We start from the raw sequence: 12,781 nt of genomic DNA, 5'->3' as shown, positions 1-12,781 counted from the left end.
ATGAACTGATTACGAGTGAACTGCTCGGGAACGAATGATGTGCAACTGAACCTAAGGCTAAGGTTACTTTGGATAGGAGTACGCACGAAAATTTGATTGTACGAATAGAAACAAACAATTTTGTTCGATAGAAGCTGACGAATACGAACGAAGCAAGGGGGAAGCAATGTAACCACACCAATACAACTCAATGTGGTTGTTTAGCTTCACTATTGCATACAATTCGTACGACCACTTTTCTGCATCCAGTGTCACCGCCGCCTAATGCACGTGGAAAGCAGATTGTGTTGGACGGGACGGATCGATTTATCGAAAACGCTGAGAGAATTAAAAAAGATAACGAGTGTTGTCAGATATTTTAGTTTGAATGAAAAACTACCCCTTCGTCTTTGATGATGAATAATTCAATAAACAACCATCGCACCGCAAATCGAAAAGCAGTTTTGAAAAGTCCACTAAATTCTGCACAAGAATAATTTGTTACTTTGATTGGAGGAGCATTTAATCGAAAATCGTATCAGAAGTACTAATCCTACGCGACTCTCAGAATGAACGATTCGTAACTATCGTCTTTATGAGTTTGTGGGTGAAGAGTGCGTGTATGTGTGGAAATGAGTATGTATATGTGTGAGTATCATCACTCCATACAATATTTGTACCTACAAACGCATGAAAACGAAAGTTACGAATCGTTCGCATAGGATTTTGTACTCCTGATACGATTTCCGAATCAATGCTCCTCAAATTTACTTCAAACTTTAAAAAGTCGGCTAGAAAAAACGGCTAAACGTATCAATATGAAACGTTTCCAGATGTTTAAGGAATACACTAGGGTAAAAATTTGTCTGCAAACATTAGAACTTACTGCGATATTTTCAGAATTACAGTGGATTTTGTAAAGCACTAGCTTCATACTACGCAGAATAGTTCGATATATGTTATAACATATACTATTAGACGGCAAATTCATCCAGCATTTTTTTTCGCATGAGACATCAACAGTGGAAATAGTACAACATATGAGCAATTTAACAAATAAAAGAGGTACCGTTCGTTAATTGGGCTGGAAAATCAATACAATAACCGAATTTTACTCGCTAACTGAACCGCAAAAGCAATACATACTTGCTTTGCTATGCTTGCAGAACTGCTTTGCAGTTCTGTTAACGTACGCCCTGTTATAGATAAGTCCAATTGAAGATAAACCAGTTAGCGAATGACTTCTGTATATGACGGGGTGACGAACATCTTAAGCGAGTTTCTTCCGGGCTGCGGCAACATGGGCAATTGTACTGCGAAAAATAATATCAATACCAGGGACCGGGACCAAAGGCGCTATATTTTTTATATATTTTCTGGAAACATAACATATCTCGAAACCAGGGAGGCGTTTTCTTCGTTTTTGAGTTATGATTTTTCAAAGTTAACCAATGGTCCGAAAAATCTTTATTTAAATTTTTTTTCCACTACAAAAAATTATAACTTTTGATCTACTGGACCGATTCAGATGATCGAAATATCAAATTAAAGCCAATGAGTTTGTCTTGTTTGAAAAAAATATTACCCTCTGAATAAAAATGGATTTTGTTTTCGTAATTTTTTATTATGTTTGTTTTTTTGTAGCTTAAATCGTTTCGGGACCAAGGGCGCCACATTTTTTTATATTTTTTCCTGCTGAGGTTTTTTCACATAATGTGTCCGAATACGAGAGAGGTGTTATTTTTCGTTTTTAAGGTATGATTTTTCAAATTTGACATGTTTCAGTTTACGTTCATTTTTTCTATGTGACTTCACTGGATGTATGTGAACATAATCCAGGTAATTGGCAAGTGTGTTATTTTTTTTAAAAAAGGCTAGCTAAAGGGTGTGTCACATCAAATTGCATCACGGAAAAAACGATGTAGAAATTCGCCCAGTAGACCGATCCTTTTGAAAATTTTAGACAGTAAAATAAAAACTATTAAACAACTTTTGGCATTTTCTTTTTATTCATACTTCGAGCCCAAGCCCATATGCTCGCATCTTCCTCTTTACCCCGTCCATAAGGTTCTGTACAACGTCAGGTTGTAGTTTTTTTTTGAACAGAAATCCATTTTCTCTTGAAGTCCGCCTCCGATTTGACAACTTTTGGGTTCTTCCGGAGGGCCTGCTTCATAATCGCCCAATATTTCTCTATTGGGCGAAGCTCCGGCGCGTTGGGCGGGTTCATTTCCTTTGGCACGAAGGTGACCCCGTTGGCTTCGTACCACTCCAACACGTCCTTTGAATAGTGGCACGAAGCGAGATCCGGTCAGAAGATGGTCGGCCCCTCGTTCTGCTTCAATAGTGGTAGTAAGCGCTACTGTAGGCACTCCTTAAGATAACCCTGCCCGTTTACCGTGCCGGTCATCACAAAGGGGGCGCTCCGTTTTCCGCAAGAGCAGATCGTTTGCCACACCATGTACTTTTTGGCAAACTTGGATAGTTTCTGCTTGCGAATCTCCTCCGGAACGCTGAATTTGTCCTCTGCGGAGAAGAACAACAGGCCCGGCAGCTGACGAAAGTCCGCTTTGACGTAGGTTTCGTCGTCCATTACCAGGCAATGCGGCTTCGTCAGCATTTCGGTGTACAGCTTCCGGGCTCGTGTCTTCCCCACCATGTTTCGCCTTTCGTCGCGGTTAGGAGCCTTCTGAACCTTGTATGTACGCAGGCCCTCCCGCTGCTTGGTCCGCTGGACGAATGAACTTGACAAATTCAGCTTATTGGCGACATCCCGAACCGAACTTCTCGGATCACGTTTAAACTGCTTAACTACGCGCTTGTGATCTTTTTCACTGACGGAGCATCCATTTTTGCCGTTCTTCACCTTCCAGTCGATAGTTAGGTTCTCGAAGTATCGGTTTAGTACTCTGCTGACCGTGGATTGGACGATTCCCAGCATCTTACCGATGTCCCGATGTGACAACTCCGGATTCTCGAAATGGGTGCACAAGATTAATTCACGACGCTCTTTTTCGTCCGACGACATTTTTCCAAATTTACGAAAAATTGACAGTGAAGCATGGCCAACGTGATCTATACACTCTTATCTGATTATAAGCGAAAACTGAAGATATAATTCCTAAAAATTAAATTTCTACAGCGTTTTTTCCGTGATGCAATTTGATGTGACACACCCTTTAGCAGGCTTTAATTTGATATGTCTATCATCTGAATCGGTCCAGTCGTTCAAAAGTAATATTTTTTTTATCCCAACAGTTTATTTTTGTTAGGCTCATTTAGCAATTCAGCTGTAACAGAGCCGAACTCATTCGTGTACATTTTTCTATCTTAAGATAACTTTTGTTGTATATTACACTGTTATCATTTTTAGGCGTAAGAGTATCGATAAACATTTGTTTTTTATTTATTACACAGTACAGGTAATCTTAGATATAACGTACATTTCACTTTCAAAATTGTACGTTGTATCGAATTGTACGCTATATCGAAGCACAATGAAGTACTCACAAACGTAGTCTATAATACATTATTGTGTTGCTGTTTTAGTACAGTTGATGAATAACTTCAATCAGAAGACGAAGCCAGCCTTTCTCATGATGTTTCCCTTCGTACTGTTGATTAAAGTTTGATTCATTTAGAATCCGGAATCACAAAACCAGCTGTATTTCGGGATTGGTTGAAGGTACAAAACTTTTAGCATCACAATAAAGATAATTCATTGTTCTATCAGAAAAAAAATATTGAACAAAATTTTCCTTAACACTTTGGAAATGTGTAAAATGTACGTTATATCGAGTGACGTTATATCGAGGGTACGTTATATCGAAGTTTCCCTGTAGTCGTTTAAGCGTAAGAGAATTCCTATTTTATCGATGCACAACACATGTCGCCTTTTTGGCGTAAGAATATTGCTATTGTTCGAATGATCACAGTTGGGCTGTTCACAGCGGGACTGATGATATGCGGTTTCCATTGTTGTGTTATTTATAGTGCCAATTACCGATGCAGCAGACCGAAAATGTGAACAGTCACATGATGATTGTTGCGTGGACATAGTAGCTAGAATAACACACAAAGATGGTCAGTTGAGGGGCCCTGAGTTATGAGCTCATGATCGTTCGCTTAGTAGTGGACATGCAACCAATTAGGCTACGAAGACTCTTTAATAAATTTTTGAAAAAAGTCATTTTTGGGAAAAAAGGGAAAAATGATTTTTTGGGCATTTGAAAATCATAACTCAAAAACGAAAAAAAACGCCTCCCTGGTTTCAAGATATGTTATGTGAAAAATCCTCAGCTTTCCATGAAAAATATAAAAAATATAGCGCCCTTGGTCCCGAGACCATGAAAACTATAAAAAAAACAAATACAATCAATAATGACAAAACCAAACCTGGAATTTTTACAAGCGTAGAATTTTTCCAAGAATGACTAGCTGATTAGCTTCAATCGACCGTCCACCGTCTAAATCGGTTGAGTAGTTCACAAGTTATGAATTTTTGAAAAATGTCATTTTTGGAAAAAAGGTGAAAAAGTCGATATTTTGGATTATCCTAAAATGAAAATGGGCACCCTAACATAAAAATAAAAAAATACGGGCCTAATAGTTTGCGATAAAGAACGAAACTACCTTTTTTACTACTTTTTTTACGAAAATCTGAGAACCACTATATCAGTTTGGCATGGAATGGCTGTATAACAAAGGGCCCTTTAATGGCCGGCCACCTGTTGGAGTTCTAACAGACTTAAAATGACAGACTTCTGAGCAATGAAAAGAATTACATTAAAAAAAACAACTGTTGTGTACAATTACAGTCCTACGTCAAACTTCCGTTCGTGCCCCTAGACTCAGACCCTTCTACTTTTTTAATGATAAAATTTTGTCATGCTTAGCCCAAATTTATATTTTATCCTCTACAGATTACTGTGCTACGAGAATTTTCATCAATGGATTATTATGGTTTTGATTCAATCAAACAATCAAATCCTAGACAAAATTTCAATATTAAAAAAAAATTATAGGAGATTATGTCCAAGACACGAACTATGCTGTAGTTTAATTCAAGTCGCTTGTTTATAACTGTGAATATTATTTTATAATGCTACGAAATTTTAGAAATAACCATTCTACCAGTTTGGTCGCCTTGAAATAATTTTTTTCTCGTGAAATCATTTGACGATTATTGTTTGATGATTCATTCTTGTGCTCGCAGAACAATACATGCTTTTGCTACTGTCAAGGAAAACCACATCACATACAAAATTCCAGAACGACATTTACTTTCTTGGTGACTAGATAAACGAAATAAACTCTTTCTATTAATCTGTAGCACTGCTTCATTATGATCCTGATTAGAACAATCCTAGTTGAAGGAGGTTTTGCAACTGACACGCGAACCCAAATAAATTAATAACTTATTATAATTTATTGAATACCTGGTATTCCCCAAATAATTTTTTGGTGCACAACCTTAACACCTGCTTCACCATAGCGTCAGCTCAATGCATTGATGCAATGTCAAAGGCATCAACGAAGCCTTTATGATGACGAAAAACTAACAATGTCAACTGTTTGGATAAAGGCTGCATATTTGCCTCAGCAGAGATTCATTACCAATATACTAGCGCAAATATTTCCCTCCCGCTACCTCCCTTCGTTGTAGCCACGTTCGAATCGACATGTTTACGTTACGTTAAAACGCACGCAAATATCCATATATCGATGGCTTGAAGCAATTGAATATACACACACTTATCTCCGTTTTGCGCTCTTCTCAATAGAAGCCCTTTTGTTAATACTACCGGTCTAGATCAGCTTAGCTGTCATCCTTTGTGGAGAGAGTTTTGCTACCGTCATGCGAAATCAAATTATAGACAAAATTCCAGAACACTTATTTCCTTGGTGAGCTGACAATAGCCTAGCTTGATGATTCCCCACACAATTGTGTAGTTCAGAACCTTAACTTAACTTAACTTAAAATCGAGTCAGTAATTTGGTCGCGTCCACAGCTCAATCCGAAACTCAGACATGTGATACTTTAAACTTATTCAGTTCATTCGTCTCTAACCTTCAAAAAGGCCCTTGGAAAACTTTACTTTTTCCTCGTATTACTCCTCCACCCCCATTGCCTTGAGAGAAGCATTCGATCTCTCACCGTCCAGGTCGCCCAGCAACGATGTTGATCAGTCAGTATCCTCACGAAGAATGAAGGTCTGCCTTCTTCTTTCTTTGTTTTTAAGAGGCTTTAAACTTTGCAGTTCATTCGCCTCTATGCGAAATCATGAAAGAATCGGATTTAATAATACTGCGCCCACATTTGGGATTTAAGCACTTGAATAGTATAGCAAGAAAGGAAAAGTATTACGCAACAGCTGAGGCAATTTTCATTTTTTGCCTAATGGCTAGCGATTCCCCACTGTGGCGTGTGCTGGAGTATTTTTTTTCTATTTGATCTAAAATAACCCCACCACACGATGATAATCCAATTAATTTCCAGTCACACATTTGCACACAATTCGCAACCGCCATTAATTTGCCGATGTTGATGGCGTGAAAATTAAATTTATTCAAACTTCAATCAAAATAATTGAGTGAATATCAGCCGTTATTTAGCTATCACCATCAATCTGTGTACTAAAGCTTGGTTTGATTTCTCGACAATTACGAAAGCAGGATGTGGTTTTCTGTGCTGGTGGTGAAAATTTAAAAACAATTGAATCCCGATGATGGAAAGGATACCCCTATTGACGTTTGTGACGAATTAAAATCAATATTAATTAATTACCAGTTACGCTCGTGATTAGTTTAGCAATCTCGCGAGGGGCGAAAGTATTAATTTGCATCACTTTGATCGGCGAACACTATCTCCATTTTTGTGTGCTTGTGTGCGTGTGTGGTCCTAAATAGTCTGTGTTGGCTAGTTCCGAAATGCGTGGGGCAGCTTATGCAAATTGACCGCACCGTGGATCTGTCGTGAACAAATAATTATTTGTTTAATCAGATCCAATCTGAATTAGTTATTGTCGTGTTTATCTATCTCTGTGTTCGGAATTAATGGGATTCGAATTAGATTAAATGGTGTTTGCATTGGAATAATTTCAAAGTGGACAAGCATTATCCGCTGATAAAACAGTTTTTAGCAAATAACATGAATCCATTGAATTCTCACGCTCCTGTGTGACATCCAGTTCATTGGATGTCGCGATGGCCCTGAAAATGTTGAAATTAGTGCGGATATATACAAAATTTTAGGATACTCTGCGACTCGCAAACTATTTGCTACAATGATTATCTTTTATCTTTAATCATTATGGCGATTATCGCTGGTCGCCGTGGCATCTAAACGAGGAAATTCACTCGTCATTAATTAAATTATTTACTGATCATCATAAGCCGAGCGGATCCTTCGTTCCACACCAGTAATAAAGGGTGTGTCATATCAAATTGCATCACGGAAAAAACGCTGTAGAAATTCGCCCAGTAGACCGATCCTTTTGAAAATTTTAGACAGTAAAATAAAAACTATTAAACAACTTTTGGCATTTTCTTTTTATTCATACTTCGACCCCAAGCCCGTATGCTCTTCCTCTTTACCCCGTCCATAAGGTTCTGTACAACGTCAGGTTGTAGTTTTTTTTTTAACAGAAATCCATTTTCTCTTGAAGTCCGCCTCCGATTTGACAACTTTTGGGTTCTTCCGGAGGGCCTGCTTCATAATCGCCCAATATTTCTCTATTGGGCGAAGCTCCGGCGCGTTGGGCGGGTTCATTTCCTTTGACACGAAGGTGACCCCGTTGGCTTCGTACCACTCCAACACGTCCTTTGAATAGTGGCACGAAGCGAGATCCGGCCAGAAGATGGTCGGGCCCTCGTGCTGCTTCAATAGTGGTAGTAAGCGCTTCTGTAGGCACTCCTTAAGGTAAACCTGCCCGTTTACCGTGCCGGTCATCACGAAGGGGGCGCTCCGCTTTCCGCAAGAGCAGATCGCTTGCCACACCATGTACTTTTTGGCAAACTTGGATAGTTTCTGCTTGCGAATCTCCTCCGGAACGCTGAATTTGTCCTCTGCGGAGAAGAACAACAGGCCCGGCAGCTGACGATAATCCACTTTGACGTAGGTTTCGTCGTCCATTACCAGGCAATGCGGCTTCGTCAGCATTTCAGTGTACAGCTTCCGGGCTCGCGTCTTCCCCACCATGTTTTGCCTTTCGTCGCGGTTAGGAGCCTTCTGAACCTTGTATGTACGCAGGCCCTCCCGCTGCTTGGTCCGCTGGACGAATGAACTTGACAAATTCAGCTTATTGGCGACACCCCGGACCGAACTTCTCGGATCACGTCTAAACTGCTTAACTACGCGCTTGTAATCTTTTTCACTGACGGAGCATCCATTTTTGCCGTTCTGCACCTTCCGGTCGATGGTTAGGTTCTCGAAATATCATTTTAGTATTCTGCTGACCGTGGATTGGACGATTCCCAGCATCTTACCGATGTCCCGATGTGACAACTCCGGATTCTCGAAATGAGTGCACAGGATTAATTCACGACGCTCTTTTTCGTTCGACGACATTTTTCCAAATTTACGAAAAATTGACAGTGAAGGATGGCCAACGTGATCTATACACTCTTATCTGATTATAAGCGAAAGCTGAAGATATAATTCCTAAAAATTAAATTTCTACAGCGTTTTTTCCGTGATGCAATTTGATGTGACACACCCTTTAGCTGCCCGGATTGTGTTCGCCACTGGTAGACAAGAAGATTTTCGGAATAATTTATTTTATGAGCTTTATTATTACCAACGCGGGACTCACTCTGTGAGCCTCCTGCTGCAGGCCGGATTCTCACCAGAGGAATACATGCAATCTACGTAAATAAATTATGGAGCGCCAATAACGCGGACTGTTGATTATCTGCTGATGAACTCAATTGTGGCATGCGCGATTTAACGCGTGAACACAATGTATTCGAGCGCGTTATTACCAAACGTGAAACGTGTTTCTGAAGGACAATTATTCCCCGATTCGCGCAATTCATTTCAACGCAACCACCATCCAACCTGAATCAACAGCACAGGAAATAAATACAATCGTAAGGTCCGAAATAACCTATCCACAATTCCCTGTGTTTTCATCGCTCTAAATTGCAACATAAATTTCACAAAGCCGAAGTGATACACGATCCGAGTGCCGTAAAATGGCGGAGTGGCTTGATTCGGTTCGTTCCAAAGGATCCCAAGCTCAGTTACGACGAGGCAATTTGTCTTGTTTTCCGAGCAAGATTAGTTCCAGCAGAATCACAGCGAACCGGTCAATTCGCCGGCCAAATTCCGTGGAAACAACCTGTTTGATTGAGATTAACGGTGTCAGCTGTAAGCTGAGACGGGGAAATCTGTGCTTTCACGGTTTTATTGTTTTCATTTGTGGATTTTCTTATTCGGTTTATATGATCTATGAATGAATCGTTTCTTTGAGAAAAAACAAAACAAAGAACCGTTTTCCTAAAACAATTTGACCCGGCCCTGCTATTTGTAGATATCAGGTTCGGTTATTACATTCAAAATATACAATGTGAAACCACATTTTCATCAATACAACAGTTTAAGCTAAAATATAGCGTTTTGAAGTTGATTGACATAGGTGGTTTCTCAAAACGGTTCGCTATCCGAATCAGAAGACATTCCGATTAAGTTAAGTTGCACAGAAATGATCTATCCCATACGGGGATGATAAAAAAAATAATTTTATTTAACTTTTACTTTTGGAATTACACTCGCGACGTCTTGTCGACTTGAACACTAAAATATGACTGCTTAATTTTTTGAACCTAACTCCCTAACTGGCTACAGGTCACATCCATCCAATTGCTGTGTCAGGTATCCGTTGCCGTTGGTTGATGTGCGTTGTCATCTATCCTGCTGGTTCAGGGAAACCGTGTCCGTTTCGCTGACAGCAAGATTGTCCACGCTGTTGCCAGGAATGCCACGTCGGCTTCTTCGTCGGTGCTGTTGCCGTTATGAAACAGGAGAAGAGCCCACGTGTTGTTGACGTTGCATTCAGCGGTGATGGTAATGTCCATAACTTCCCCCACCTTAGTTTGAACCGTCCCGGTTCAATTTACTGCGTTGAGCTGGGTTGTTGGATCCGTAGGAATTTCCTGATCGAACAAATTTCTTTCATGACGTGTGCGAAAAATATAGTCGCAAACAAGACTATACTGACGATGATTCCATAGTTTACCAGGCTAGTTTTTTTGTTAATAATTTCCAGATGATTTATCCTGTGGCGATTATTGGTTTGTAAATCATGTAGCATCTCCATTGGTTCCACTATTATATTCGTTTTGTTGACGGTAACGAAGTGTAGCGGAAGAATGTCGGGTTTCTTGTCGAACCTAAACACTTTGCTGTCAAAGCGGGTGTTTCTAATGCTAATAGAACAGTTGTTGAATGTTATGAAAAACATTCCAGTAAGATTTTTTGGTCCATATCCACATGTATTGTTGAGCTGTATGGGGATGAACGCGTTCTTTACCAAAATGCCATTGTTTTCCATGATTTTAATCGCTGAGGTACTCGTATCACTGATGAATGTACATTTGCTTGGTTTACCACGGAGTAGCTGATGATAACACTCATCACATGTAACGTTGGTAAGTTTTTCGATGTTGCACAAGAATGTGTTTTCGATTTGATTGCATTTTTCATCTGATAGGAATGATTCATCCTCGCCAGTGATGGCGAATTTGCTGTTGATTTTGATTGACTTTTGATCGATTGGTATTGGTTCGATGCGAAGTAATTGATAACTCTCGTTCCTTAGCCTTGGTATTTTGACAACAAAAACTATAGAAGAGTCATTATGGAGTGCCATCATTTCCAGATATTCGTACGTTTGATCATAGCTTGTGATTTCGATTTCCTGTGATTTTAAAAGTTGGGTTGCCAGTTCTAGTTCCGTGGGGTATAACAACGCCGTTGAGATTACACCAAGTCGGGAAAGTTGGATAGCTTCGAATATGGTATCCAGTTGATAGCGAATTGTGTCCAGATTGAAGACTATGTTGTGAAGGTGCAGCATGTGTTGCCAATCGAGTGCCCTGTCTAAGCTCATTTTCGCTTGTTTGATAAAACTACTAATTTCTATTGACTGTCTATACGCTTCTCTAGTCAGGTTATTAATTCTTTTTTCAAAAATATTATTAATTTTGATTTGTTCGTTATTTTCTGTTATTAACAAATTGTTTGAATTTTTTAATGAGCTTATCTGATTGTTCAGCATTACAAGGTCTTCGTTATCAAGGTTACCGGTGATTGTTTTTATAATTGTGCCTAGAAGCTCTATGCTTCTTTTTTGTCTATTTTTAGAAGTTAATTTTTGTAAAATCAGGCTAGCTTGTCTGTGTTTTTGTTTCAGGATTTTTAATATTTCTTCTAATTGTGGATTTTGGTCTAATTCTGCGATTATTGTTTCATATTGTCTTAGTATCAAATGAAAAGGATGTAATTTGAATTCGTGAATTAATTTATGGTAACCTTGTTTTATAAAAACTTTTCCCACTTTTATCGCAAATATTGCGGGATTATTATTCAGATCAGTTATTTCCAAATGGGATACTGTGCTTGATTTTATGGTTAAAATGAGGGATAGTATCACTATAATTGTGTGAGTTGTGTGTGTCATGTTGTTGCAATTTTTGTTGTCCGCCGGGTCACAAATGGCTTGAGCCAACCGCGCTGAAGAATATTGGCTGGACGGTGCTTAGTAGATGGTGGACACCTCGAGTACCCTACGTGTTGAGGGATGGCTCGTTATTTCACGATGAAAAAATCCGCCGGATGTCAAACACTCACTTCACTCACTGCACTATCGCAACACTTTGTCCTTCGTAACGTTGGCCTGGCCTAACCGACTGCGCCAGAAATGATCTATCCCATACGGGGATGATAAAAAAAATAATTTTATTTATCTTTTACTTTTGGAATTACACTCGCGACGTCTTGTCGACTTGAACACTAAAATATGACTGCTTAATTTTTTGAACCTAACTCCCTAACTGGCTACAGGGCACATCCATCCAATTGCTGCGTCAGGTATCCGTTGCCGTTGGTTGATGTGCGGTGTCATCTATCCTGCTGGTTCAGGGAAACCGTGTCCGTTTCGCTGACAGCAAGATTGTCCACGCTGTTGCCAGGAATGCCACGTCGGCTTCTTCGTCGGTGCTGTTGCCGTTATGAAACAGGAGAAGAGCCCACGTGTTGTTGACGTTGCATTCAGCGGTGATGGTAATGTCCATAACTGCACATCGTTGAGAAACAGCATTGTTAAACAATGAATGAAATTGTATATCTATCGCAGTGCAGCCCGTAGTGACAAATGGAAACACTTGTTTATATCAAAAAGTCAATCTTGATAAAAGCGGCGTTTATGTTGTTTCTCAAACAAGCGATTCAAATATTTTGATGGCTTCATTGCAAATTACCTTTCTATATTGCATTTGAATCAAACTAGATTGAAATCTAGCAGTAGAATTATTCGATTAGTTGTGGATCGGAATAGAATTCTCATACAAATACTTTTTAATACTATTATATTCATTCTAAGTTTAACAATGAAACTATAACAAATTATAGGAGGTTGTGTCCATCGAAATTTTATAAATAGCTGTTTAGTAGAATGGTTTGATCGCTCTGTTTTGTTTGCAGAATCAGTTGACGATAATTGATTCATTCTTGTCCTTACAAGAACAATAAACAAGCCCCACAATTTGTTCTTTTGTGTTAATGTATTAAAAATTTATCGCG

At 39.3% G+C, this 12,781-nt stretch overlaps 1 protein-coding gene across 1 annotated transcript; it reads right to left on the bottom strand.

The window, feature by feature from the left end:
* Positions 1-10,094: 10,094 nt before the first annotated feature.
* On the bottom strand, positions 10,095-11,660 carry LOC129767135 (uncharacterized). The gene has a single exon (XM_055767756.1). The coding sequence runs from the start codon at positions 11,658-11,660 to the stop codon at positions 10,095-10,097; it is 1,566 nt and encodes a 521-aa protein (XP_055623731.1).
* Between the last annotated feature and the right edge of the window lie 1,121 nt (positions 11,661-12,781).

The sequence above is a fragment of the Toxorhynchites rutilus genome, chromosome 2 (genome assembly GCF_029784135.1).
Source record: "Toxorhynchites rutilus septentrionalis strain SRP chromosome 2, ASM2978413v1, whole genome shotgun sequence".
NCBI classification, from domain to species: Eukaryota; Metazoa; Arthropoda; class Insecta; order Diptera; family Culicidae; genus Toxorhynchites; species Toxorhynchites rutilus.
Note: the sequence above shows the minus strand (reverse complement) of the source record. Positions and strands in the feature narration are given on the sequence as shown.

Coding starts and splice junctions, on each gene's coding strand:
- LOC129767135 (XM_055767756.1), bottom strand. CDS start 11,660: ATGACACACACAACTCACACAATTATAGTGATACTATCCCTCATTTTA.